The 25,814-nt window shown below is 50.0% G+C and overlaps 9 protein-coding genes across 9 annotated transcripts; 4 read left to right on the forward strand and 5 right to left on the reverse strand.

Moving 5' to 3' along the window:
* Window positions 1–615: 615 nt before the first annotated feature.
* Window positions 616–4,434, reverse strand: T069G_09537 (fcf1 domain-containing protein; the record flags this gene model as incomplete). The annotated part of the gene is made up of 8 exons (XM_056176747.1): window positions 616–765; window positions 866–1,032; window positions 1,100–2,462; window positions 2,536–2,567; window positions 2,664–2,868; window positions 2,945–3,430; window positions 3,808–4,335; window positions 4,399–4,434. 8 exons carry the CDS (start codon window positions 4,432–4,434, stop codon window positions 616–618), a joined length of 2,967 nt encoding a protein of 988 aa, XP_056025225.1.
* Window positions 4,435–4,839: 405 nt separating this feature from the next.
* T069G_09538 (DNA polymerase III, delta subunit domain-containing protein) lies at window positions 4,840–6,049 on the forward strand (the record flags this gene model as incomplete). The annotated part of the gene is made up of 3 exons (XM_056176748.1): window positions 4,840–4,943; window positions 5,020–5,240; window positions 5,301–6,049. The coding sequence occupies 3 exons, from the start codon at window positions 4,840–4,842 to the stop codon at window positions 6,047–6,049; spliced, it is 1,074 nt and encodes a 357-aa protein (XP_056025226.1).
* Window positions 6,050–6,247: 198 nt separating this feature from the next.
* T069G_09539 (uncharacterized protein) lies at window positions 6,248–6,646 on the reverse strand (the record flags this gene model as incomplete). The annotated part of the gene is made up of 2 exons (XM_056176749.1): window positions 6,248–6,407; window positions 6,471–6,646. The coding sequence occupies 2 exons, from the start codon at window positions 6,644–6,646 to the stop codon at window positions 6,248–6,250; spliced, it is 336 nt and encodes a 111-aa protein (XP_056025227.1).
* Window positions 6,647–7,786: 1,140 nt separating this feature from the next.
* Window positions 7,787–8,987, forward strand: T069G_09540 (der1-like family domain-containing protein; the record flags this gene model as incomplete). The annotated part of the gene is made up of 3 exons (XM_056176750.1): window positions 7,787–7,836; window positions 7,903–8,179; window positions 8,529–8,987. 3 exons carry the CDS (start codon window positions 7,787–7,789, stop codon window positions 8,985–8,987), a joined length of 786 nt encoding a protein of 261 aa, XP_056025228.1.
* Window positions 8,988–9,431: 444 nt separating this feature from the next.
* Window positions 9,432–10,439, reverse strand: T069G_09541 (uncharacterized protein; the record flags this gene model as incomplete). Its single annotated transcript, XM_056176751.1, has 1 exon — window positions 9,432–10,439. The coding sequence occupies one exon, from the start codon at window positions 10,437–10,439 to the stop codon at window positions 9,432–9,434; it is 1,008 nt and encodes a 335-aa protein (XP_056025229.1).
* Window positions 10,440–13,148: 2,709 nt separating this feature from the next.
* On the reverse strand, window positions 13,149–14,247 carry T069G_09542 (cytidylyltransferase-like domain-containing protein; the record flags this gene model as incomplete). Its single annotated transcript, XM_056176752.1, has 5 exons — window positions 13,149–13,292; window positions 13,347–13,440; window positions 13,499–13,802; window positions 13,863–14,000; window positions 14,055–14,247. The coding sequence occupies 5 exons, from the start codon at window positions 14,245–14,247 to the stop codon at window positions 13,149–13,151; spliced, it is 873 nt and encodes a 290-aa protein (XP_056025230.1).
* A 2,485-nt stretch (window positions 14,248–16,732) lies between these two features.
* T069G_09543 (carbon-nitrogen hydrolase domain-containing protein) lies at window positions 16,733–19,216 on the forward strand (the record flags this gene model as incomplete). The annotated part of the gene is made up of 3 exons (XM_056176753.1): window positions 16,733–16,874; window positions 16,945–17,284; window positions 17,359–19,216. The coding sequence occupies 3 exons, from the start codon at window positions 16,733–16,735 to the stop codon at window positions 19,214–19,216; spliced, it is 2,340 nt and encodes a 779-aa protein (XP_056025231.1).
* Window positions 19,217–21,469: 2,253 nt separating this feature from the next.
* On the forward strand, window positions 21,470–22,955 carry T069G_09544 (uncharacterized protein; the record flags this gene model as incomplete). Its single annotated transcript, XM_056176754.1, has 4 exons — window positions 21,470–21,737; window positions 21,805–21,886; window positions 21,947–22,104; window positions 22,168–22,955. The coding sequence occupies 4 exons, from the start codon at window positions 21,470–21,472 to the stop codon at window positions 22,953–22,955; spliced, it is 1,296 nt and encodes a 431-aa protein (XP_056025232.1).
* Window positions 22,956–23,473: 518 nt separating this feature from the next.
* Window positions 23,474–25,084, reverse strand: T069G_09545 (heterokaryon incompatibility protein (HET) domain-containing protein; the record flags this gene model as incomplete). The annotated part of the gene is made up of 1 exon (XM_056176755.1): window positions 23,474–25,084. The coding sequence occupies one exon, from the start codon at window positions 25,082–25,084 to the stop codon at window positions 23,474–23,476; it is 1,611 nt and encodes a 536-aa protein (XP_056025233.1).
* Window positions 25,085–25,814: the final 730 nt, after the last annotated feature.

The raw sequence follows: 25,814 nt of genomic DNA on the forward strand, positions 1-25,814 counted from the left end.
CTGTTGTTCGTTGCGTCACTCTCTCGTTCCTTATCGAAGTTGAGCGGCTTTTGAAGCCAATTTCTTCTTTAAAAAACCTCAAACTGGCTCATCCCAAGCCACTCTTCCCCCAATCCATCCGGCTTTCCCTTCTTGGTCCAATGGCACGGTGCTATCAACGGTTATTTGAAAAAAGCCCTCCAACTCTTATTGGCGTAGCATCCCAGGTGGCATTTCCCGGTTTGTACCATCATAATGGATGGCCAACCTGTGGGGAAATCGGCACATTCATCTGCATATTTGGCCGCATGAGTTGTAATTTCAATTCTTCCTCCAAGGTTCCTGCTAGTCAAACTACAATCTATATTGAGACGCGGTTGCGAGCATCAAGTTCGTTTTGATGAGACATGCTACGACGAGTGTTGTACTGGTTCGTTATGATGCAACATGTGACCCTGGTTGGACTTGGCGTGGAGAGGGCGTCAAGTTAATTGTCGCTGTATTATGACTCTTTGCAATCAACACAAACACCCCTGTTGGAAAACAGAAACGTAACAAGCAGGCGCGTTGGCTGATCATAGTGTTTTAATGTATCATTACTCGTATTTCTCTTATCTCTCTGCAAAGTGCTCAAACTCATTGGCCATCAGTTTCAGGGGCCATATTCCAAAGATCGGCATTCAACATATCCACATCGTCCAGCGGCATTCTCTCCATCCACGACTGAGCCGTGCTGGAACCCGACCCATCCGTCACATTCTGGCCGAGGGAAGCATCTAGATGTCGCTGTTTTTTTCAATAGTTAGCTTTCTTTGTTGGAACTGCAACATGTGCTGCCACGGCAAAAAGCGAGAATTGCTCCAGAGGGAAAACAGGGCTTACTTACCCAGTCTACGTTATCCACAGATAACATCCAAGACATGTCGAACTGGTTAATGTTGTTTGCTATTGGCGCACCGGCGTTGCTGCGGCTGGGTATAGCTCCCGCATTAGCTGCAGTGCTGGCTGGCTGACCCTGGGAGAATGGTGTTGGGCCGGAGCTAGAGCCTGAATCTGCAGTTTCTTAGTAACCCAAGCATATCATCTGGGGGGACAGGACACTACTGGAATGAAGACTAACCTTCGAGTCCGCTGTTGGGATAGTCAGAGGCGTATCCAACAGCATCGAGAGATACTACATGGCTAGATACTGATCGACTCGAGTCCCTACCGGACTGTGGGTATTGCGTGCTGGAGGAAGCAGGCGAGCTTCGCTCAACTGGCCGTCCGAGCTTGGCCAGCATCACAGCCAGTGTATCCGCCGTCTTTCTTAGATCCGTCAACTTGTTGAATACTTGACAGCTGATATCATGTGATCGCCGAATCATGGCAATCAGCTGCTCCTTGGTCGGCGCCTCCCTTTGCCTGCCCGCCGTGCCGAAGCCAGAGCCGTCTTCGGAATAGTTGTCGTTCTGGATGATGAGATATAGAATCATGGCGGCGAGCATAAAGTCGTGCACGGCGAGCGAGCTCATGAACCAGCCCGAGCGGCCGAGGACATTGCCGGGCTGACAGCCCAACCAAGAAGCATATTGAAAGTCCAGCAGTGTCGTAGCGGCATCCAGGCACTGATTTCGCGAGTAGTCGTGCTCGGGCTTTGGGTCTGCCTCTGCCAGGTAGCGTCGATGGAGAACGCAGCGGCTCTTGTGATATAGAGACGCAATTCCGTATCGTTGAATGATCTGGTGGGGCTCCTCGCCGACGCACTCTTCCAACGGCTTCACATACATGAATGACGGGATGCTGCTCCAAGTCTCGGTCAACAGGTTATCCAGCTTCAGCACATCGCTGTAGCTCGGCGGTGTTAGTGAGTGAGCCTGCTGGGCAACTTTGCTGAATACACGAAGTAGTCTGGATTTGTGGATAGCGTAAGTCATAAATGTGTAAACGTTCTCCGGCCGTGGCTGCGGCAGCTCCTTGCACTTTTCGTCAAAGTCGTCGTCTTCCAGGTTACGCGGCAGCTCCGTATCTGTTTCAATACCAGCGAGCATGCTCGGCAGACCCATGTGAAAGGAGACGAGGAGGTCGATCTGGGCAGCCATGTTCCACTGTCTGCGCCTCATCTCGCCTTCAAAGGGGGAAATGTTGGCCAGGTGAGAAGGATCTCTATGGAATCCCATCTTGAGCATCAACCGCACGCAGACGCCCGACAGGATGTAGCAGTTCATCTGCGCCGCTCGGTTGAGAATGAAGTCGGCTTCCACATAAAGAATAAACGCCGGCACCGTTACAGACGTCGGCTGAGAGTATTTGCCCCATATCAACGCCCATCCCGCACATGAGCGGTACTGCTTGATTCTGTCCTTGACTGATATCGGCGAATCACTCTCAACCTCGTCGGGGGCGGAAAAGTTATTGAAAAACACGCCCAGCGCGAGTACCATGAAGAGTAGGGCTACCCAATGAAGTGAGGCTTCACCAGGGTTTTGCCAGAATTTCACATACTTGATGCCATCTTTTGTTAGTTATGGGTGAGTTTATGACAAGTTGGGGCGGGGGTTTCTCCATCAAACTTACCGCTCTTGTGAATGTCGGACGGTGAACAACGTCTATATCTCATGAGGTCAGCCTCCTCCCTCCTTTCTACCACAGAAACTCTCATAAACTTTGACAACTCAAGAGGAACCTGAAGGAATGATACTCACGTTGAGACGGGCTTTTAGATGAAAAATACCGCGTAACTAGTCTGTCCGCTACATGCCTCTCGGGTAGCTGAGCAAGAAGTTCTTCACGACTAGTTGGCGCCCCTCGAGAGTAAAGAAGCATCTCCGGTCCATCCAGCTCTTCGCCTGGCAACAAGTCGTCATCCGAGTCCCCAGGATCGTCAAAGTAGGCTTTGATATCCTCAATCTGGTACCACCGTTAGCCTTCGGAATTTCCGCGTATCCCAAAACCCATTGTCATCGTCGCCTTTTTCATCACTCACATCTTCAAGCATCGCCAGACAGTGAGTGGCGCCCACATACGTCGTCGCATTATCTCCATGAACAACTTTTCCTTTGAGCTGCGGCGCAACGCCCTCCGCCGCCTGAGGCCCCGATCTGAGATTCCCCTCGTCGTCCATCATGCCTCGCACCATGCCCTCGAGCCTCTTCAGCCGCGCCGCCATGCCCTTGGCCGCCGGCCTCTTCTTCTCCGGCTTTGGCGCATAGACGCACAAGTCCAGGCGGCCCTTCTTGGCGCACTGCCCGCATGGCTGCTCACGGTCACACTTGAGCTTCGAGTTCCGGCATGGCGCGCACGAGAGGAGAATCCGCGTGCGCTTCTTTACAAGGGATGCTGAGCTCCCCGAGTTCATTCCCAAATCCATTTCGTTGTCACGCCTGATGGTGTTTTGCCCAGTGCGCTGGTTCTCAGCCTTGTCGTCGGCCTTTTGTAAGCCTTTTGTAATACAAAGGGGTGGCGATGCTCGCTATCCGCGCTCACAAGCCGAAAAGTTCTCGTCTGGAAATTTCGCGCGCCACACCAAATGCCTATATATGCTTAACACAACTAGTAACACACTAGAGTCGCAATGGCTGACCGTTATGAAGTTTATTTACAGCGTCGTAGTCGCTTTGGAGTCTAGATTGTTCAACTACGGACTGGTGACAGCAAGGCTGATGGTTTCTGTGGTATTACCTAAGCGGAAATGGTTCGGATTTGCGCTAAACTCCAGTCGCGAGTTGCGCAAAACCGTAAAGTGTAAAAACCGAGAACGAAGATTGTGAAAAAAAAGTAAATAAATCAAGGCTTTAACCCATAACCCCGTTATCATGTAGGCAGCGCTCCCGGAAGCCTCTCTATTACATATTTGCCCCTCGCGACACTCATGATCGGAACACCAGGAATTTTTCGCAGCCTCTGCTTCAGCGCCTTGTCGTTGGTCCCCACGATGTATATCCGATCCTTGGTCACCCGGTCCACGATGCAGTCGTCTGCATACGTGCCCTTGTGATCGCACTGTATCCGCTGCCACCTCTCGTCTCTAGCAATTTTCAAAGCCAGTCTGTATTTTGTGCCGAGTTTCTCGAGTTCGGCCATGACGCATGAGGTGATGATGGGGTTGCACTTTGCGTAGAGGCAGTCCATCATGGATTCCAGCAGCGACAGCTTCCTCTGAACGGTATGACTTAGGAAATTTGTATCGACGAGGACGCTATAGGGCGGCTTGAGATTGTCGTTGTGGGCGAAATACATGCCGCTCGGCATCTGGGCAACTTCCTTGACGACTTCTCCTCCGACTGTCCTCCTGGCCTCCTTCTCCTTCTGCTTGAGTTCTTCTTTCAATCGGTTTTCCTTGAGTCGGACATCTTTCAGGCCGATGACTCGTTTGACCTAGATTCAATGGTCAGCATCTCCCAGAAACTCGATAAATCTTGCCGGTGAAAGAAGACAAACCTGTCCAAACTTTCTCGTCTTCTTCGCGACACCCATGGCTGCGTTGTTGCGGTCGTCCGGCTATGGATGATGATTGGCCTCTTTGATTCTCAATTCTTTGGAATTATGTGTATGCTTCGGCCCTGGTTGTGTGAAAGGCGTGATATCGCAGGTAAAAGAGAGCTTGGTTGTGAACGGTTCGACCCTCTGTAAATGCTGTCGTGAGACGATATGACGATCAGAGTCTAAAAAAAAAAGTTGGATAGATAAGATTGCGATTGCTGCTGCGTAGTGGTGGCGGTGGTGCACGAGCCACTTTTAGTTTCCAATGTACCTTTGTACCGCTGTAGGCAGTTTGGTGTCCACTAAAGCAGTGCCAGAGCTGCTAACTTAGCGATCTCGACGCGTCCGCTGGATCGCGTAAAGTGCTTTAGTTCACCATCCCAAAATCCTCAAGCAAAAATGCCCGCCGCAAAGCCAGAAGAAAAGGGCGAGTCCTCGAATGCCACGTCAAAGGCAGTTCTTGCAGCTTCGTCCAATGGATCACCTAACTATGAGTTACCATGGTATGTCGAAAATCCAGCCCCCCCAGGTGGGCAGCTGTGTCTTCCACTTTGAAGTTATTAACGGCATCGTTTGAAGGGTGGAAAAGTATCGCCCGGTGTTCCTGGACGACGTTGTCGGCAACACAGAGACTATTGAGCGTTTGAAGATTATAGCCAAGGAGGGAAACATGCCACACGTCATTATATCGGGTATGCCCGGCATTGGAAAGACGACCAGTGTTCTCTGCCTAGCCCGCCAGCTGCTAGGAGAATCATACAAGGAGGCTGTCCTGGAACTCAATGCCAGTGATGAACGAGGTACATGATGCTTGCGTATATGCTGCGGTGCAATTGACCTCTGCTAACTCGTAAACATAGGTATTGATGTCGTGCGTAACCGAATCAAGGGCTTTGCGCAGAAGAAAGTTACCTTGCCCGCTGGCAGACACAAGCTGGTTATTCTCGACGAAGCCGACAGTATGACATCCGGTGCCCAGCAAGCTCTCCGTAGAACAATGGAGATTTATTCCAACACCACTAGATTTGCATTCGCCTGCAACCAGTCCAACAAAATCATCGAGCCGCTGCAATCACGATGCGCAATCCTTCGGTATGCCAAATTGACGGATGAACAAGTCGTGAAGCGGTTGCTGCAAATCATCGAGGCGGAAAAGGTTGAATACAGCGACGATGGCTTGGCCGCCTTGGTTTTTAGTGCAGAGGGAGATATGCGACAAGCCATTAACAACTTGCAATCAACATGGGCTGGTTTCGGTTTTGTTTCTGGCGACAATGTCTTCAAGGTGGTCGACTCACCGCACCCAATCAAAGTGCAGGCCATGCTGAAAGCTTGCTACGAGGGAAATGTTGATTCAGCTCTGGACACCCTCCGGGAGCTGTGGGATTTGGGATACTCGAGCCACGATATTATCAGTACCATGTTCAAGGTCACAAAGACAATGCCGACGCTCAGCGAACATTCAAAGCTAGAGTTCATCAAGGAGATTGGCTTCACACACATGAAGATTCTGGAAGGTGTTCAGACCCTACTTCAGCTGTCTGGGTGTGTCGCTCGTCTGTGCAAGCTCAACATGGATCCCAAGAGGTTTAAAACATCGTCAAAATAGGATAGAAGATAATAGCATGACCGACGGAATACAGGTAGCGAATGTGCTTTTTTGCTTTTCATTTCGGTTTCTTGGGCGTTGGAATTGGGGAGATGCTACTATACATTGTGAGGTACTTGGGGGTATCATCATATGATGCTATATACATGATCAAGCTTTTGATCTTTGGAAAATCCGACATGCTGGGCTCATCCATCTTTATTTACCATTGTTCTGTGCAATTTCTTGCTCGTATCTGTCCCACTTTGCCTTTTCTCTGAGCCACCTTCTCTGAGCTCTCACCTGAGCTTCATACTGCCTCAGGCGTTGATCTGCCTCGATCATGCCGCCGAGGACCATGGCTGACATTTGAACATAACTATTGCCGTATGAGCTCATGTATTACCTAATAAGTTCAAGTTTCTGATTTGATATGCCCTACACTTTGAACTGGATGGTGGTTTTACGGTAGACTGGAGACCAGAAGAAGGCGGCGCTCCCCAGGATTGCCGCTCCGAAACCCCATTTGGCTGCTCCGATAAGGCCTCCCTTGCCGGCCTCCCACCCGGCGTCCTTTGCCTCGTCGCTCTTCAACGGATCGTGGGGAGCGACGACCATCTTTGAGGCGAGAAATGCAGTACGAGACGGGGCAATTGAATGATGCGTTGAGCGTTCAAGGCCACAGCCGGTGAAGAGGGTGTATGAAGAGAGGGGCAGAGATACCCAAGGATGCCAATCTTTAATATTTCCAGGGGCTAACAGAGATGCAGATTCGCTTTGGGATGATGCCAAGTTCACATCGAAAACAGCTGCGTGAGATCTAGCAAAGCCGAGCGTCCGAGAAATATTGTACGTCATTAAAAAGCTTCAGGGTAGCTGTTTTGTGAGCTTCCCCACATATCCCATCTTTGCTCGTACGAGAATTATAATCAGAAATTTTTCAATGGATACGACAGACAACAGGGCCTTTTTTACGTGTAGCTCTCTTGTGTAGCTATTTTGGAAATACAGCGCGCTTCGGGGTTCCTTCTTGGTTTGTATGAGTGCTGTCAAGTTGCAAAATGAAAGCGTGCCATTACACAACCTTAAAAGGCATATGAGGTTCTGACCCAACACTCTCTATCGAACAATGTCTGGTTGGACAAGCTAATAAATTGCCCGATGTCTGCCACGCGGGGTATTTTCCCGTAATAGTAATTGAGCAATTGGAAATATCTACATTCGTTGATGGATCTTGTTATTTAACCTTAGGGTAGAGTATACCTGTAGGGCCTCATATATTAGCCTTGCTACAAAGTATCTGCAAACAATGAAAACGCCTTCGGAGCAAATTTCTCCAACACGCCGTGCTGTTTCCTGCTCACTGGAGCATTAGCCAATTGAAATTTTCTAGCACACCCACTTCGCACCACGAACCGCCTCGATTTTTCACGTATTTTTTGCAGCTGTGGGGTACAAAGCTGCAGGTACAAAACCTAGTAAGCGGTATATGCATTTATACAGTTCAGGCAAAAGCTCTGATGACAAAAGCGGAAGCAAAGAATCTTTTGGACACAATTTCTTTTTGTCCTACAGCAGCCAACAAAAAGTTTGACACGAGCAAACCCAGCAATGATTACGCTCCCGTTGTTGCCTGGTGCTGCCAAGTCTGTCCTTTGCTGTTCATAAGCATCTCTAGCGCTCTGGTGTTTTGCATCTTCATTCTTTTCACGTCTGCACTTGAGGTTTTACGCCTTTTGATGAGCAAAGTTGCCCACAATGGCAGAGCTTTCTACGGACGCATACTGGCGAGCGCCGCCCATTGCTAGGTAAGGACACTCTCCTATACAGCCTCATACATACACAAGAAGCCTGTACTGACTCTGCTTCTACAGAACTGTTGCGACCATTACCTTTGGTCTATCCTGCGCTGTACACACGGGAGTCCTTGCCGGGGATCTCTTCTACTATGACTTTCGCTACTTACTGCGGATCCCTCCGCAAGTTTGGCGTATCGTAACATGCTTCTTGATTACCTTCCCAAACCTGGGTATTCTGTTTGACACTTTCCACATGTACATGTACATGAGTCAGCTGGAGAGAGGTCATCCGCGATTGTCTCGACGAGAAGATTTCGTCTGGTACCTGACTTTCGTTAGCGGAACGATTCTGGTAGGTCTTTTTAGCTCAATATCTCGTGCTTCCCCATGTACCCTGATGAAAACTCCTCAAAATATCTGCCCGGATAGTGCGATGCCTCTACTGCTATCACGGTTCCTGGAATTGAGGAAGATTACCCCTGCACTTCGAGTCAATCCACTCATTCGCATAAGGATCGGCTTGCGGTGTAGGCATGGTGGGATGTCGTAATGGATGGCTCGTGTGGTTCACTATTCACTCGAGTGGTTTTTATATGCTCCCTACATCTTTCCCTCTTGATGTCACTTGTGCCTGTTCCTTCTCCATCACCTTCATTTTGTATCCTCCTGGCTCGTGATTGAGGCTGACACCCCGGCTTCAGATACTGAGTCACCTGACGGGCTTCGGGTTTGGAGTACTGACGCAAGCTCTTCTCCTTGCCATGGCCTATACCGTAACCCAGGAGCAGCGAGGGCAGCAAACGAACTACATGTTCATTCAAATCCCGTCCCAGCTTGTGCCGTTTGCCATGATGGCCATCAACCTTTTCTTCCCCGGTGGTATTGGCATCGTATTGCTGCAGCTTCATGGACTTGCAGCGGCACACTTGTATCTGTTCCTCAGCAAGATCTGGCCTGAGGTTGGAGGTGGCCGAAACTGGGTTCAGACTCCTGCGTTTATTAGTTCGTTGGTGAATGGGGTAGCACCAGCACCACAACAACGACCAGCAGTAGCTGGAGCCAGAGTGCCTGATGCAGCATCCGGTCGAAGTAGTGGTGCGTCTCGTGGACCACTGCCAGACTCGTGGCGGACAAGAGGACCTGGGCACCGCCTAGGCTGAGCCATTTAGTAATAAGACACGTCACCTCTTTATCTATTAATACTACTAAATGATGATGATGCAAAACTGTTACACTATACACTGCTACAAAGGATATAACATTGTGACTCAACGACCAGAATGGCCCAAGAATATATAATTGAATACAGGTTTTGGATATAAGAATTTGTAAATTTCAACCGGAACGCCTTGATAAGTCTTCCCAGGGTATAAATGATCGACGGCCATTTCCATATGACTGAATACCTCGTGCAAACCCAACGCCGCTTAATAGACAAAGCCACCTCCCCAAACCTGAGAGCACTTGAACAAACATCCAAGAGCCTTACAACGCTAGAGCCTCCCGTATAAACGATACAATAAAAGACAAAGGAAAGGAGAGTGAGTAAACGAGTGTGTGTATGTTAATAAAAGAAAACAGGGAGTATTCCTGCCGTCTCCCCTTTACATTCCGTAAAGAACGCTCTTCCCACTAGCCAGAGGAACTTCTGTGTAGGCAGCGTACTTTTCGCTGGATCTAGGAGTCGGTGGACGATTGCGGTCGACGACGACGATGCCAGCGCCAAGCGGCCTGTCGATGAATCTCGGGTCGTTGAGTAGGGGAGGCGTGATGTGCAGCTGGCGGTCCCCAGAGGTTCGGGCCATTGCCATGGGCTGAAGGACGAGGCTGGGAGGAGCGTTTCGTCTGGGTATGTGGATTTTGGGTAGGGAGAGGGAGGAGAGTCTGGAGCTCCAGCGAGATGAAGACCTCAAAGTTGGCGAGGAAGTTGCCTGTGATGATGGGGATGGCAGCGCGGGCTGTGCTGAAGTAGGGGGTGATTGCAGAGCGGATTGTCTTGAAGCGTCTTCCACGACTGATTTGTAGGCTTGGATGATGAATGAGTCGGGCGTGCTTGGCCTGAGTCTGTGGGTTGGTCGAGGGGGTGAGAGGGATCGTGTAGAGCCGGCTCTGCTATCTTTCTTTGATACAGTGTTGGGATCGTAGGCATGATGAGCAGGCATGGCGTTGTCAGGGCCTTGAATGACAGATCTTGGATCGTGTGTGAGTTGGATATGGCCGTAGCGGGCGGCGTCTTCCATGCGGTTGTAGTATTGGCCGTTGGTCTCGCTGGCTCCATCATTTATGTTTGCAGCGCCCTGGAAGTCGGTGCCATGATGAGCCTGGTTGACGACGTAACCCCAAGGCTCAACTAGGTTTTTAGGAGAGACATATTCTTCTCTATAATAGTAGCGTTGCTCGATGTATGGGGAAGGTCTCTGGCGAGCAAAGTAGATGATGAAGAGGACAGTGGCGAGGGCGAAGATGGAGATGACGCCGACGATGATGCCGATGGTGGCGGATAGAGGGAGGCTTTGAGACGAAGAGTCTCTTGGGATGATTTCAAGAGCCTGGATACATGTAGCCTGGGAGACGGCCAGAACCACCAAGGGGAGATGTATTGATGAAATCATGTTGGGGTCTGTTATATATGATTGAAGTAGGGAATATCCAAGTATAACAAGATGACATGTACTAGTGGTCTATCACCGAGGCTGCCTGCTCACAATAGGGCTGAGTCAAACCCACTGCAAGTATCATTCATTCCCTTTCGAGATGATGATTCAAACAGAAAGATTGATATCGTTGAACTGAGCAACCCTATCAAGACAGGCGACTGAGCAAGACACCAGCTAGCGAGAAACACATGTCCAAGATGCGGCCGACGGGGAGGCCCGGCAATAGTTATACGGGCCATGGAAGCCTGGATCGCACGCATCCTCGGACATACACACACAAGCCAACATCTCGCCCGCATCCGTATTAGGGCATCATGTCAACGGCGCGTTGGTTCTAGCATACAGATTGCATGCATATCCCGATGGATCCCCTGCTAGGATGCAACGCTGATGGTGGTGACAAGACACACACGCCCCCATCCGATCAGGCTTTCTCAACACCGAGGCAAAAATCACGTAGAGGCAGAAAACACATTTCACAAGGAAACCTAATGTTGGTCCCCCGCCAAGCAGAAAGAGGGGTTGTAAGCCTGGAGGGAAAATTCAAGGCTGGCTGTATCTTTCTTCATCTAGCGATCCTGATGATGCTATTCGTCGACGATCCAACCTGAAAGAGCATCTTAGCCTGTGGCAACCTTTTGGATCCTTCGACTACCGGTAAGCTTTCCATCCAAACAGAGGACGTGGGCTTTTGGTAGGACTTTTTTGGTGCGTGTGGGAACTTCGCAAAGAGAGAGACGGCACGAGATGACCCTAAGCCCTGTCTCGTATAGTCAAGATAGAGAGTACGTGGGCGTCTGATTGAAGAAAAAGGTCGGCTGAATGAGGCTCTCTTAGAAAGAACAAGCGGGAACACGGCGTCTGTCCGAGCGAATGGATACCAATGCAAACAAGTAGACGCCACAGACGGTGATCCAATCAGCAGCGGCATAGACGCGCGGGCAAAGAGGCGCAAGAGCGCAAAGGCCGTGCCGCGGAGGAGCCCGTCTGGACCGGGTTGAGGAACGACTGACGAGGGCCGGGATTGGCGGGCGGAAGACGAGGCCATTCAGACGCCCTCTGGCGACCCGCGCAAGATGCAACCCTACCTGTACGAGGATGGGTAAAGTGTAAATGACAATGAGCAGTTAATATCGTGCCTTGTGTTGTATCTCCATTGGTATGCACTGGTATGAAGATCCCCCTGTATGTACATGAGCCCACTCAATCACTCACTCACTCAAATCTCTGATATTGCTTCATTGCAAGGCCCGTCCGTCCACCTTCCTTTCTGTCTCTTCTCGTCCCCTGTCAATATGCCATTTGCCACTGACGCTCGACCAGGATCAGTGACAGACGCGCACAGCTGCGGATATTCGACGAACAGGTGTCCGAGCTGCGGAATTCCATATGATTGGCTCCTGTTCAACACGGCCTGTGTTCCGCGTCCTCCACTCGATAGCGGGACGAATGAAACCCTGTAGAATCAACTGAGAGAGGTTGAAACGAACAGAAGCTAGCGAAGATGGAGGGTGGAAACAAGAGAGAGAAAGAGGGAAGAGGAGTAATACAAATTAAATCTTTGCCTTTGCTATTGGCTCCCTCCGAGAAGAAACTTACAAATGCCTACTGCTTTCTTTCGTCAGCTAGAAAAGTGAGCGGTTTTACTTGAATAGCCGACCTGGGCCGGGATTATTCTGACATGCATTTGCTCTCTCGTCGCTTGTGCACCGTCGCGCTAGGAAGCATCCGATAGCCGCGACGGCGCCTGTGTGATGGCCTTGGGAAGTCTTGCATGAACCATTGACGTGATTCCGGTCGATAGAGTGTCGCAATGGCCAGATTGCAGGCATGTGTCAGTGAATGCTACTTTGTGGTGATCATGACGGTTACATGGAGCGGGCACGTGGATGAGAGAGATGTTTTGCGTGAACATCGGATGGCCAATCGATTTGCATTCATGTCACGGAGACAATCTCTTGCTTTTGCCCACCTGATCGTGACGGCCGCGTAGAGAGGGACAAGGGTGTGGCCGTTCATCAATATTGCTGATTCCACTCCTTTAGCATTAGGCTGTAAAGAGAGACTCGAAATTCCGTTTAATAATCTGCAGACATACCCTGCCAAACCACTCGGGAACAGAAGATAAAAGACATCGCTCATTTCACAAGCAGCTATCTATATCAAGACTGAGTCAGAGTCTGGAGCCGTAAGTCGTCAAAGCCCCCATCACTCTTAGAATAATCGCTAGACGTATTTCATCATTGGCATACAGAATTGAACCTTTGACTGTTCGCTGGCCCAGGGCCTTGCGAAGCTTAGCCAGGCGCAAAGACTGTAATTTCTAAGTATACTACTCTTCATTACCCGTATATCCTCTGTAGTGTATCCAATAAAAAAATTCTAGCATGCAGCGAGCCAGCTCAAGATTCAGCACTAAAAAACAGTAGTCGCTAGACTGGCTTTATCATCATTCCCCCTATCTATACTAGAGTTAGTATTGGATCAGAGCCATAGAGTGACAGAAGGGGGAGAGCGTACTCTATTAAACCATGGCGAGCCTTGTAAGCTCTTTTGTAGCTGCGCTTGTCGTGTATCATGTTTGATAGCGGGGAATGCTATCAGGTGTATCCATTATGCAACGCTGTGAAAGTAAATGCAACAGTCTATGTCTTGATTCGCTTCTTAATTCCCGTTGGTGATTTCGGTGTGTCCGTTGGCCATGGGCTCTTTCTGGTATAGGTGATGCAATTTGATGTATTTGTAGACGGAATCCGGAATGTCTTCCACCCTCTCTCCGTTCTGTATCTGAGCACGGACGCGAGTTGACTAATACGCCTGGTCAGTATCAATGGCCAGTGGAACGACACTATGCCTTCTTACCGAGACTTCGTTGATGATTGTTGGGACGACCCAGATCTTGGCGTTGTATTTCTCGAGAGGCTCTATGGCATCTTGGGTTCTGCATTGAGCAGGCCTGAGATGATGATAGATTAGCTTTGTTCGTATGACCAGCAGGCGTGGGGCAGTGCTACCTTTCGACCACGAAAGCTCCATAATAGCCCAGCAAGACCTCAATATCAGCGGGATCCCATAGCTTGGGATCTGCCATTGTGGCAGCCAGGTCGGCGCCAATGAGCAGCATAATGCGCGCCGTCGTAAAAGTTCCGTCCAGGGTCTCAATGCCGCCGAGGACGTTGTTTATCTCGTGGTCGAAATGACGGAGCACGTCAACCGTCGGGCTGTACAGAGGCTTGCCGGATTCATCAACGCGGACCGTCTCCCAAGGATCGATTGTTATTGTCACCTTCGTATCCGTATCGACAGCGAGGCTGCACACTATAGAAAGCAGTCAGTACAGAGTTACAACACTCTCCCAGTTCAGCGCATTCAACCTACTTTGTATCCGGTGGTGGGCCGGCGCTAATGATGACTTTTGATATGCGTCCGAGCAGGGCGACATGTAGTTGCCAACGATTTCGAAACCGGGATCGCTCTGTTTTACATATTTCTCTGCAAATTCAAACATTTGCAAGTCTATGGACTCGTTAGGGCGCCATTGGCGATATCCACGTGCCCTCAACCACTTACGCAGGGTCGTTACCGGGGAGAAGCTCCCGCAGGCAACAAGAACCAGAGGGGCCTTGTCAGGCCGCGTCAGGCGACGCTTCAGGTTCTGGTACGGAAACGCATATCCGGGAGGCGATGCTATCGGCTGGGGGGCAGGCATCGGCGTGCCGTTTTGGTGCGGGAGAGTCCCGAAGCTCGACGCCGAGGCCACCATGATATGGGGGTCTGCGATATGCGACAGGCGGCGATACGAGGGGCAAAGGACGTCGCGAAAGGGATATCGAGGAGCCCGAGTCGAGTTTGAAGGGCGGTGATGCCGAATTTCGGTGGTCGCGTGTGTAGCGAAGGGAAGAGGAAACAGACTATATGGTGTAAGAGGTTGCGATGGTGATGGCGATAGATGACTATTTAGGTGATGTGGGTATTCAATGTAAAGACGTAACGCCGAAAAGAGGGATTTACCCTCCACCACTAAGAATAGGTGCCTCCAGGTACTAAGACGCTAATCCGAGCGAAACCCGAACTTGTCAGTTGTTCCAAGTCTGCTAGCCTCTGCTGGAACAGGCTGTTTTCTGTAGTTGTTTTTCGTTTTACTAATCTGCGTCGCTGTTTCTCCTGTGGCTGTTTTTAGCACTGAGGTTGGCTGGATCCAGCAACACTCCAAGCAAGACAGGAAGGCTTAATCTTGACAAATCCTCCAGCGTTTGGAATCTGTAGAAGGTTTGGGGAATTCAAATGCCCGTAAATGCAAAAAAAAAAAAGCGGCAGTTCGACGTCCTGCCTAAAAGTGACGTCAATCTCGCCCAGCCCGCGTCTCACATGCATCCTCCAACTCGCAATCTTGTTTGCGCAACCTTGTCAAAGATGCAATCGGTGGTAAAACGGGGCGACGACAGAATTTCGGTAACGGGGTAATGCATATGTACCTACACTGCATGCTTTTGCTCGTGCTATACAATCGTGGTAATACAAAGGCTGCACTAATCTCCAAGCCTTGACTAGAATCCTGCGGGCGTTGGGGGGTGGCGGCCTCCAAAGCTGCTATCACATCAACACATGTAAGTGGTATTCAGGCTTATTATAAGGGCAGTATGCGCCCTCGAGGTTTACCAAGAGTCTTATGGCATCTCGTACAAGTACAAGATGTCAATCATAGTCCAAGAATATCTATTCCACATAGCTTACCTGGTATCCGGCAGTGTGAACCGTCATCAATACCTGATTACAGGGTAATAGTTTATGCGTCTCTCTTCTAGAAGAGGCAAATCAACTTATCCCAAAATGGATTGACAGATTGATAAGTATGGGGAATCAGATCCAACAGGCTGGATGATTACTGATGGCCTCGGTATTATGTTTCTAGTTTATAGGTAGCCGTCTAATTAATTGATTTCTCTTGGTCGCCTATCCAGCCATATGCTGTGTGTGGGTGGTCATGATCTGTGGATTTTATTGAGACTGTATTAAGCCATTAGGAGAATACAGGCACCTGTCTGCCGGGATGCAGCACGTGCGGAGTCTTCCGCTGCTTTGCATCACACTACCTAGTACCTAATTGATTCCTCCGAAAACCCCGTACCTTAAGGTACCTTTTTACCTTGGGTAAGAGTCCACTTTTTGCAGCAACTGTCGACTCTGGATACAAGAAGAATAAGGATAGATAGGGGAGCATGCCGTACAAGCACTGCAAATACATACGAGTACACTATGGAACCTATACAGTAGAGGTAGGCAGCCAACAAAGGCGATGTATAAGACGATTTTTTGTTGCAGAGCATTGTACGAGTATACATGGACAAGAAGCATCCAGATTCAACGACCCCTGCTCATGCAGCAGAAGGCGGTAAACCAAGCGACGCCGTTGGTGGACTGCGCCGTTGGAATCACACTGCAGCCAATCAAATCTGTCTTGGAGATGCAGGAAGACCCCTTGCAGTACCTGAAACGGAGCCCAACGACAAGCAGGTTGTCTCCCAGAGACAAAGAAGAGCCATCTTATACTTGTATGTGAGGTACTGTACTCTGTTGGAAGTCAAGGTTGAGCTGTATTGGCACTTGGCATATCTTGAAAGCAACACCAGAAGATTGAAGTTCTGGCATATCTAGGGACTACCTAGTACCTTATAGTACCAAGAAAGTAGGTACCGCGCATGTAGCGGAGTACTGCAGAAGATACTGTAGGCTAATTTGAAGATATTATGTGGCTGTGAGCAGTCAGCCCATTCCCCCCTTTCCCCAGCATTGACTGATTCTCTTCCAGCAGTGCGCAGTTCAACTTTGTTACTATGCGGTAGTCAGTCCCCTTGTCATAGTATGGAGTAAGTACTCTTCGGTAGTGCTGAGAACTCAAAACCGTTCCGTGTACTACCCCACCCTTCCCCCCTCAAACGCATACAGTGTACAGAAAACCCCATTCAGGAAGAGAGAGGCTTGGGAGGAGCTCTTGTCCTACGCCCAAAACAGTCGGTTTGCTGTTGGGTCCAGCATCTTTTTGCGTGACGGCACGGCATTAATACCACCATCATCTGCTTTGTCGTCGCGAGCCCGAGACTTATAACACCCGAAGCGACTCGGAAAAGCCGGGCTCTGCCCGCGACGCCGAGCTCTGGACTGTGCAGTTAGTCGCTGAGGGGGGACGACGAGCTGAGAGACAGAAAGAGAGAGAGAGACAGAGAGGCCGTCCGTGGAAATAGAAAAAGATGCGGATCGCGTGCCTTCAGTTCGCGCCGCAGGTTGCAGATGTGGAAAACAACCTCAACAAGGCGGACGAGGTCCTCAACCAGGCGGATTCCGACGACCTAGGCCTGGATCTTTTGGTCCTTCCAGAACTGGCCTTCACCGGTGAGGCTGCATATCCTATTTGGCATTTGCCCCACGACTTCCTTTCTAACTTGCTGCATGCTTGGATCAGGCTACAACTTCAAGTCATTAACCCACATATCTCCCCATCTTGAAGAATCCAGCACGGGTATCAGCTCGCTCTGGGCTCGGAATACAGCCCTCAAGCATGACTGCACCGTCGTCGTGGGATATCCCGAAAAGGTAGATCCGACGCTGAACTGGCCTACGGACCCCCAGTATTACAACTCGGCAATCGCTGTCAACGGCGATGGCGAAACAGTGGCCAACTACCGCAAATCCCATCTGTATTACACCGACGAGACTTGGGCTTTGGAGGGCTCCCATGGCTTCTTCAAAGGACGACTTCCAGGCTTAGGTCAAGCCGCCATGGGGATATGCATGGACCTAAAGTGAGTAATGGAAGGGCGGTTACTCTCCATCTCCCCATAACTACCAAAGCTAACACAGCAACCCGTACGTTGAGTCCTTACAAGTTTGAAGCTCCTTGGAACAAGTTCGAATTTGGACAACATGTGCTGGACAGCGGTGCTCGACTTGTCATAGTTTCTATGGCTTGGCTTACGAATGAGGATCCTCGAGAATTTACCAGCACTCCCATGGAGCCCGATAGCATGACTTTATTGTACTGGGTGTCTCGCCTTGAGCCGCTGATTCGGGCAGAATCGAACCAAGAAGTCATTGTCGTCTTTGCGAACCGCTGTGGCATCGAGGGCGAAGCAACTTATGCTGGTACCAGCGCTGTTGTTGGCATACAGTCTGGCGAAATTTGGGTTTACGGTATAATGGGCCGCGGTGAAACGGGTCTGCTTGTCGTTGATACCGAGTCTGAGCCGTATGCTAGACTGTCTTACCAGCCGCTTCAGCCCAATATTCGATCCGAAGACGATGCCTCACCGGACCTGGAGAAAAACTCTGGCAATGGCCCGTATCGACACAATGAGTCTCAGGGTCAGTCTCGCGAAGACTATGAAGATTCATCCAAGGCACCCATTGACTCTTCAACCGACCAACAAGAAGATGATTTGCACATGTGGCTTATGGGTAACTCGATCAATCCGGATGTTCAACACAACCACCAATCTTCCGAGTACATCAAGGGATATGATAAACACACGCCAAACAAGCCCCAGGTTGAGAATACGCAAAGATCATCGAGCCCAAAATTGAATATCAATTCTCTACAGCTTGATATCCCGCCTGATCAATACATGCTCAGACGATACCTCGAGGCTGAGTCTCCGGTATCTCATCTGGACTCATTCAAATCCCCGAACCAGTCTACAACAGCACCCCCAGAAGAACTCCGGGGCTCGCGAAAAGATCGAGATGACTACGTAGCTTTCTACCCCGACATGATGGAAGATGAGAAACGATTTAGTCTCCGATCTGATGTGTCTGTCTGGAACAACGAACCTGGTCGAGTCCGCCAAATATCTGTCTCAATGATTGACGGCCCCGAATTATCGCATCTATCAACTCAAGAACGGCCCAGGACTGTTGAAGCAGGAAATAGCGCCAGATTTCAAGAGCGAAACAGAAACAGACATAGGGCACACAGCCAGCGGCAATCCTCTGATTGGAATAGTCGGCGTGGTAGTGACTATGGGATGCCGTTATCGAGACAGTCGTCTCAGAATCAACTCCGAAGCAAGTACAGCTACAGTCAAATCGATGAAATGGCGAGGAGTTATTCCAGCAGTGCTGTTCTACCAGTGCACCTTTTGCAATCTCACACAACTTCGCAAGTAGCTACAGAGGAGACTGGGAGGGGCAGGCGGCGATCTTCGCACAAACAACTGAAAGAGGGACGGCGCGAGTCTCGAGGCACGCAAATGTCCCAAAGAGAGCCAATTGATCTTTCACAGTTTGCCCTCATCGAAGAATATCCTTCTGCTAGTTGTCCAGTGCATGGTAGTCGCCCTCCATCTGGGACTAGGCGTCAGAACAGTTCGAGGGCCAGAGGTCGATCAGGGAATCGTTCGCAACCTTTGTTGGAGGCGGAAACAGCTAGGAGACAATCCACCCGGCGCGATACGTCGCAGAACGAAAGCCAGAGGGATGTTCACAGTCTATCACACCGACGTACGCACTCGTCACAGCCTGAACAAGTCCGGTCCAGTATTGAGACGAGACGGGGTGAGAAGGAGAGGTCCAAAGAATCTACTGCAAAGACGAGTTCCGGCCCCAAGACGCCGACTGCCATGCAATTGATTCCGGATCTGGAGTTACTTGATGGCCTCGAGAAAACGTTCTCTTTGCTGAAATGCGTGGAAAAGGCTCCGGCGCATATTGTGAGGCGACGTGTGAGCTCAGTCTGGTAGGACACATATTTTGTTTGGTTTGGGCGGCCGGTGTCATTTGGCTTTGATTTGCTTGATTGATTTAGCGAGAATATTTGCACCATAGACGAAGTTTTTTTTTTCTCGTGATGCTACGTGAATCCAAGTGAATGGCGCCAAGCATGGCACATCTGATGTTGTCACATACGGGATAAGCAGTGCCTCACGAATATTACTCACACACAAACGCCTGTCCCTTGCAGTTTAGACGTGCATAAGCGAAAGGGAGGGGTGCTCATGTATACCGCAGCCACTGAAGGCATGCGGCTTTAGTGCATGTACCTTGGCTGCCGAGGTTCTAGGTTAATAGCATGTACGAGTTACAACGAATGTGATGGTGATGCAATAGGTGCAGTCATGGACTTCTGCATCGTCGAGTGATGATGTTCGCATAGGTATTCACAGTTGGCGCTTTCATGCGAGATTTAACAGCGCGCCAAGCAGAATTTTGACAACCGGATGCATTCTTTTCAGTTTTTCCCCCTAAAAGCCTTCACCCAACATCAATAAAGCGTGATCAAGTGTGATGGCTGCGGATGTGAACGGCGCTTGGGGGCGGGTAAAAAAATACTCTCTCGTACGAGCACGAGTACACGTCCGTTTGTGAAGCGCGAGGGGATGTGCGAGTATCACGGAGCACAGGGATACTTGCCTTTCCCACTCTCCACACGGGCAAAGCTGTCATACTTTGCACTTGTACACTTTCCAAGCCGTGTCCCGTGCCGGCAGTTGGTAGTACGAGAGGCGTGATTCCATGTGGTGATGATGCCGAGGGGATACGGGAAGCGCCGTGTTTGATGCCAGAGTAACGTTGGACTTTGAAGGAGGACTTTTGTGTTTGAATGCGTGTTGGTTCGAGGTTGATGTGATGTTATGCGGATAGGCGGGGAGGTTTGGCCCCCACAGATGGAGGAGGATGAAGATGGAGGACGAGATGCAGACAGAGGAGAAGCGGGTCTGTCTGTACGAGCATATTGCCGGTGAATCTTTGTTGACTTTGACGCCTCGGAGACTTACTCGCATGTCCTCTCTTTACCAGCGTGTTGAATACTTCCATCTCTGACATGTCTACTCCGTACGGTAAGCTGGATATCCATAACCTCTCTGGGCAGGGTAGCAGTGAGGCTTTCCTCCTGCAGCAGGGCCCAGAAAGTACCTGACATGAACGCATACGGTCTGGGATGACGTGAGGACGCCGCCTAATTCATCGTTATCGTGCCATTGACAAAACGGATTACGGAGTGCTCGTACGAATTACTGTACGCAGACACGGCAGGACTGGATTCTAGGCTAGTTGATTATTGCCTCGCGGCGGGGAAAAAAGAGAGAGACAATTTTCTTTGTTCAACCGCCTCCAAATTGACAATTTCGACACCAGGCCTGTCAGCAACCATCCACAGAGTCGAATTAAGCGCCCAGGACGCAGCACGCCGCCAATCGGAGGCCGGCGACAGCCAGTGGCTGGTGATGGCGATGTGAATGTGAGCAGGGATCCCTGCAGAGGCTTGACGCCACGCAGGGGATCGCGGGTCGTCTCCCGCCTTTTAGTGGCTAGATGAGCCCTTGTCTGGCACGGCTTTAGCATCTAGCCGGTGTGAGGTGACTCGAGATTTTGCTGGTTATGGATGGTGCAAGGCCCCCAAACTGAGGCTAGTTGGATAGCCCTGCCGGCTCTCACCATGACCGTGAACAGGACGGGACAAGACAGGACAGGACAGGACGGGATGGAGGAGGAGATGAGCGGCGGCGAACATGGGCGGGCGAACCGGACGCCCATCCACTCTGGGTGGAGAATGTGAAAGCTCTCTCTTTGGGGATGGCAAAGGGCCTGCGATGCGACTCTGCATCTTCATCACATCTCGCAACCAACAGCTTCCAGCTACAGCTAGGCTCCCCTTGTTTTGTTCTTGGCTTCACCAGCGAGCGAGCACGCTTTCCACTCGTACAGCACGCTACAGCAACCATTATAACAACCTCGACTGGCCCTCTCCGCGATTCTCCCGCCCCGAGCCAAGGACCGTCTCTCGTTTTCGTGAACAGCTTCAATCTCAGCATTGCCGTCCTTCAGGCGTGGCATGTAGCACAGGCCGGTCCTGTGTTTCTCCCGAAGCTTCCTTCGCCCCAATCCAATCCCTCCCTACATTCGCTATCATAGACACCCAAAAAAAAAGACAAAAGGCCACCCTCCCACACAGAAGCAAAGACGGTCAAGCGAGGGCTTTCGCCAAAAAAGCCATGTTACGCCTCCTAACGAGCTTCGCAGCCGCCGGTGTAGTGCTGCCCGCGGCCGAGGCTATTCTGGTTGCGCCAGACTCGCCGTGCTCGACCAACTGCGGCAATGTTCTGGATTCGACGGCGCCCGATGACCTGGTGTGCACGCCGGGCCAGTACAGCGGCGGCTACAACAACAATGCTGGCACCGTGTTTCAAGGCTGTGTCCAGTGCGAGCTAAATAGCGGATATGTAACAAAGAACAACTATTCCGACAACGAAGCGGCCTTGTGTATGTGTTTCATCTCACCTAAGTCATATATGTTATTGCAACAAAAGTTCTAACCCTTTGACCCTAGATAACCTCCGGTATGCTGTATCATACTGCGTCTTCAACGAGCCATCACATTATGACTTTGTGAACAATCCATGTGGTACGAGGTAAATGCCACACCACGCCGTCCTTGGCCTTGTGTCTCATGACTAACACGTTGGCTTTAGCAAAGCTTGTGGTGTCTTTGCCAACGCTATTGCGTATCAGAACTTGTCAGTCACGTATGACGACTATGGATACTGCGATACATGGCCTACCGGCGACTCTGTCGACTTTCACGGATGTATAGAGTGCCTTCAGGTCAGCAACAACTATCTGGCAAACTGTATGATGCACTCTCATGCCCCAACTTAATGAAGACCGTAGCATTTGTTAACGCGGTGTATAGTTGTTACTGTTCTCCAAGCCGGATGTGAACAAAAGCCGATGGATGGTCTAACCCTGGGCCTTCAGGGCAACATCTTCTCAAGTGATGTTGTCAACATCACTGAGCCTACACCAACAGCCAAGGTAGACCCTGCCTGGTTCGACCATGGTCCGCTGGGGTTGGGCGGAAAAGTTGGCGTCGCTGTGGCGGGATTCATTCTGTTGTTGACCCTCGCCGGTGTATTCATCGTCTGCAGAGGCAGGAGACGGAGAAAGGCCTTCCTCAGGAAATTGCAGACCAATATGCCACCGATGAAATCTAACCCAGGAGGATGGCCATCTATGTCTACGAACCCGCACGATTCGAACGAAACTCCCATCAGCCAGCGCCCTCTGCGGAACTGGGATGACTCTCCCATGACTGGCAATACGGAAAAAACCTTCCCTCGATACTTCTCACCTTATTCCTCTCAATTCAACAGTCCGATTAGCGCGACTGAGGCCAATCATATGCCGTGGCCAGAACCCGCTCATGGATCTCCTCAATCTCCTCGGGAAATTGGACTCGCGCTTGGCTCAGCCATTGACATTAACAATGCAAGCCATGAGCGATGGGTCTCGTCGCCGGATGACAAGGGCAAGATGAAGGAGGAGGCATACGAAATGCAATATGTTGACAGTGCCGGAAGCGGAATCGTCGCAAACAAGCAGCCGATTCACGTTGAGGCTCCGATCCTAGCTCATCCCGGCTATGGGAGAAACTCTGATAGCCCGCCAAGACAGTACGACGTGAACGGGAATGCAGTTTAAAGGGACATGTATGCAAACTAATGCTCACGAATTATGAAGTATGTCATGTGTTGCTGGGTTTGATGCAGGGTTCTCCCTCTTTTTGTTCTTTCTGTATGGTGTTTTGGCGTGCTTTAAACATATATATACCTCTTATGTTGATGCTGTAGCGAAGGTGCGCAGTTTATTGGGATTGGGGGGCATGGAAGGGGGCTAGGAGGGCTGGATGCTGGGGATACCCGAACACACCTTGATGGTGCAAACTTTTCAGAATAAATCTATTACACATTCCTGACTGATTAATGATTCTTGCGTTTGCACGCAATGCGTAATAAGTAAAGTGACTGGGCAGTTGACATTGCATCTTAATCGGCGCTGGTGCCTAGGAAGTAAAACTCATTGGCTTAGTTGGTGTTTGTGTTAATCTATAGTTACCTCCTAATTAATATATTTGGTATTAGTAGGCAGGCCCTCACAGAGACTGAACAATATGCACACGCAAAAGTCAACTTTCAATGTCAAATTCGCTACTCTCATATCTAACCGAGGGTTACTTCAATCTTCTCAAGCTCCATGTTCTCCCACACTCCCTTAAGAACTCTTCCAATGCCCCTCCGGTATGCAATGCCATCAAGCCAGCCGATCCAAAGGATAAAATAGAACTCATAACAAAAGTCTCTGCGACCCGACACCTCTTCCCCTGGAAAGATTGCTCGCTGAATCACCCGGTACTCGGGTAAGGAATAGTCATCATCCATACCAGGAACCCGCCCCTCAGCAATGGCAATTACTTCGCATTTCTCGCTAGACTTTTGGGGGAAACCTTGGTCCAGTCGATCGTCAAATAATATCCCAGCCCAGGTTCCGTCGCTGAGACAAAGGTTGAATGTGCCATACATTGTGACGGTATCATACTTTTCGAACTTGTTTGATTTGACCAGCCATCCTCGGTGTGCGACACATCTCAGTAATGGGCCATACTCAACATCCTGAAGAGGTGCTTCGGCACTCTCGGGAAATGGGAAAGGGTGCGGGTATTTTGTGTCTGGAGACGAAGAGTGTGAATAATTGGCATCATATCTGCGCTCAGCGCCCCGACAAGTCCAGCCTGGAGGCATCGAGGCATGGTTGCTGAAGTGTTGATATGTAATCAGCTTTGGTGTCTCTCCCTGGGGCCTGGTTTTCCACCATTGAACTAGAGGTTTGAGCTCATAATGGTTCCTGAACGACGTATCTTTGTAAAAGTCTTCTGCAAAATACCTCCATATGCGTGTCTTGATTGGACCCCTCGTGCGTACCCATGACCAGCTCGGAAGTAATAATTTCTCTGTCTTTCGGAGCTGAAGAGGAGTCGAATTTGCCCAGTCCGGTTCCCATAGCAGAGAAGCATCAAAAAACACCTCTGGTAGACCGTAGTGAAATCCCGAATCAAAGGACTGCTTTAAAACTGTCGTCACGCCAGCAAAAGCGTGGAGTGTGTCATCGTCAAATGACAGATTCTTCTTCATATACTCTCGAACCACATCCAGGTAGTGGCCAATGTAAGGCCAGTTTGGAACATTGCAAACGAAAGATATTCGGTCAATCCAGCCTCTCCTCATACCGTGAGGTGCCAAGTCCCATTCACAGCTTGTGTGTTTTTGACAGTGGAAGCTCACGATTGACGTGAAAACAAGAACCCGTCGTGATAGGTAGGACTCCTGAAATGTCCATCCGCGAGTCGACCATGTCTTGTCTCGGCCATACAAGGCATGTCTAGTGTCACAATCACGTCCAAGCAATAGAGTATGACCAGGGAATTGCATTTCGCTCCAGAGCGTATCCCGCGGCTCTGAGCAGCGACCGATTCCTGGAATGCCGGAATTACCATCCGCTCCCTCTGCAGCAACAATTGTAACGTATGCGTTGGCATATATAGAAGCCATTTCATTCAGAAACATGGTCCGTTCATCAATTTCTTCCTGACCAGGGCCTTGGACAATGCATATGCAGTCTGTCCAGAAGAAAGGACAGCTAAGTTTTCGTGCCAAGTCCATAGCATCCGTAATGGTGCGCGCGAGCTTTGGCCCTTTTGTTCCCTGGCTATCGATCAATGCTCCTGGTTGTAGCATTTTCTCCAGATTCTCGGATGTCGTTTTCAACATTTCCATTCCGCCCCATACATAACTTAAAGCAATATATTTGGGATTTTGGGCAGTATCGACCTTGACTAGGCACTGCTTTTCCAAATCAATGAGGTATAACCACTCGAGCTTACTCGTAGATAAGAAAGGGGCAATCTTCTGCGATTCAGGCCCATGAAGACGGTCGCACGTTTCGATCCATTCTTGAATGATTGTCGTATCTATTTTGTAGACATCCATCAACCTCCTATATTTGTGGTAGGGAAATGAACCAGGGTCCAAGCTTTCTGGTTTGCATGGTAATCTTGATAGGCGAAGTTTGAAAGCCACAGCTTTATTATCTTCACGACAGTGAAGGATGCAGGAGAACATGTTACCATTCCAACATAACTCTGCTTCCCAGTCATGCAATCGTTGCCCGATAGCCACACGCTCTAGACCATGTGTAACCATACGATTTTTCAGGGCAGAAATAATAGACCGACAGCATACGCAGCCTTGATTGTCCTGAAGATCCGCGAGATTCCCTAATCTAATGGTGTCATGTTTCTTTTCGTAATATGGCTTTTCATCCGCAATCGCCTCACTACGGGAAGATGCGTAGCCATCCGGAATCCGGTTGATTAGGGGTTGAGTTAGAATGAAATTGCCGACGTGTTGACAATTATTACAGTATTTGCTATCAGTATTATCTGAGTCGACTCTGAGCTGTGTGTGTTCCGGTGGAGGGAGCTGTCCCGGCAAATTGGCACCACGA

This window comes from Trichoderma breve, chromosome 6 (genome assembly GCF_028502605.1).
Source record: "Trichoderma breve strain T069 chromosome 6, whole genome shotgun sequence".
NCBI classification, from domain to species: domain Eukaryota; kingdom Fungi; phylum Ascomycota; class Sordariomycetes; order Hypocreales; family Hypocreaceae; genus Trichoderma; species Trichoderma breve.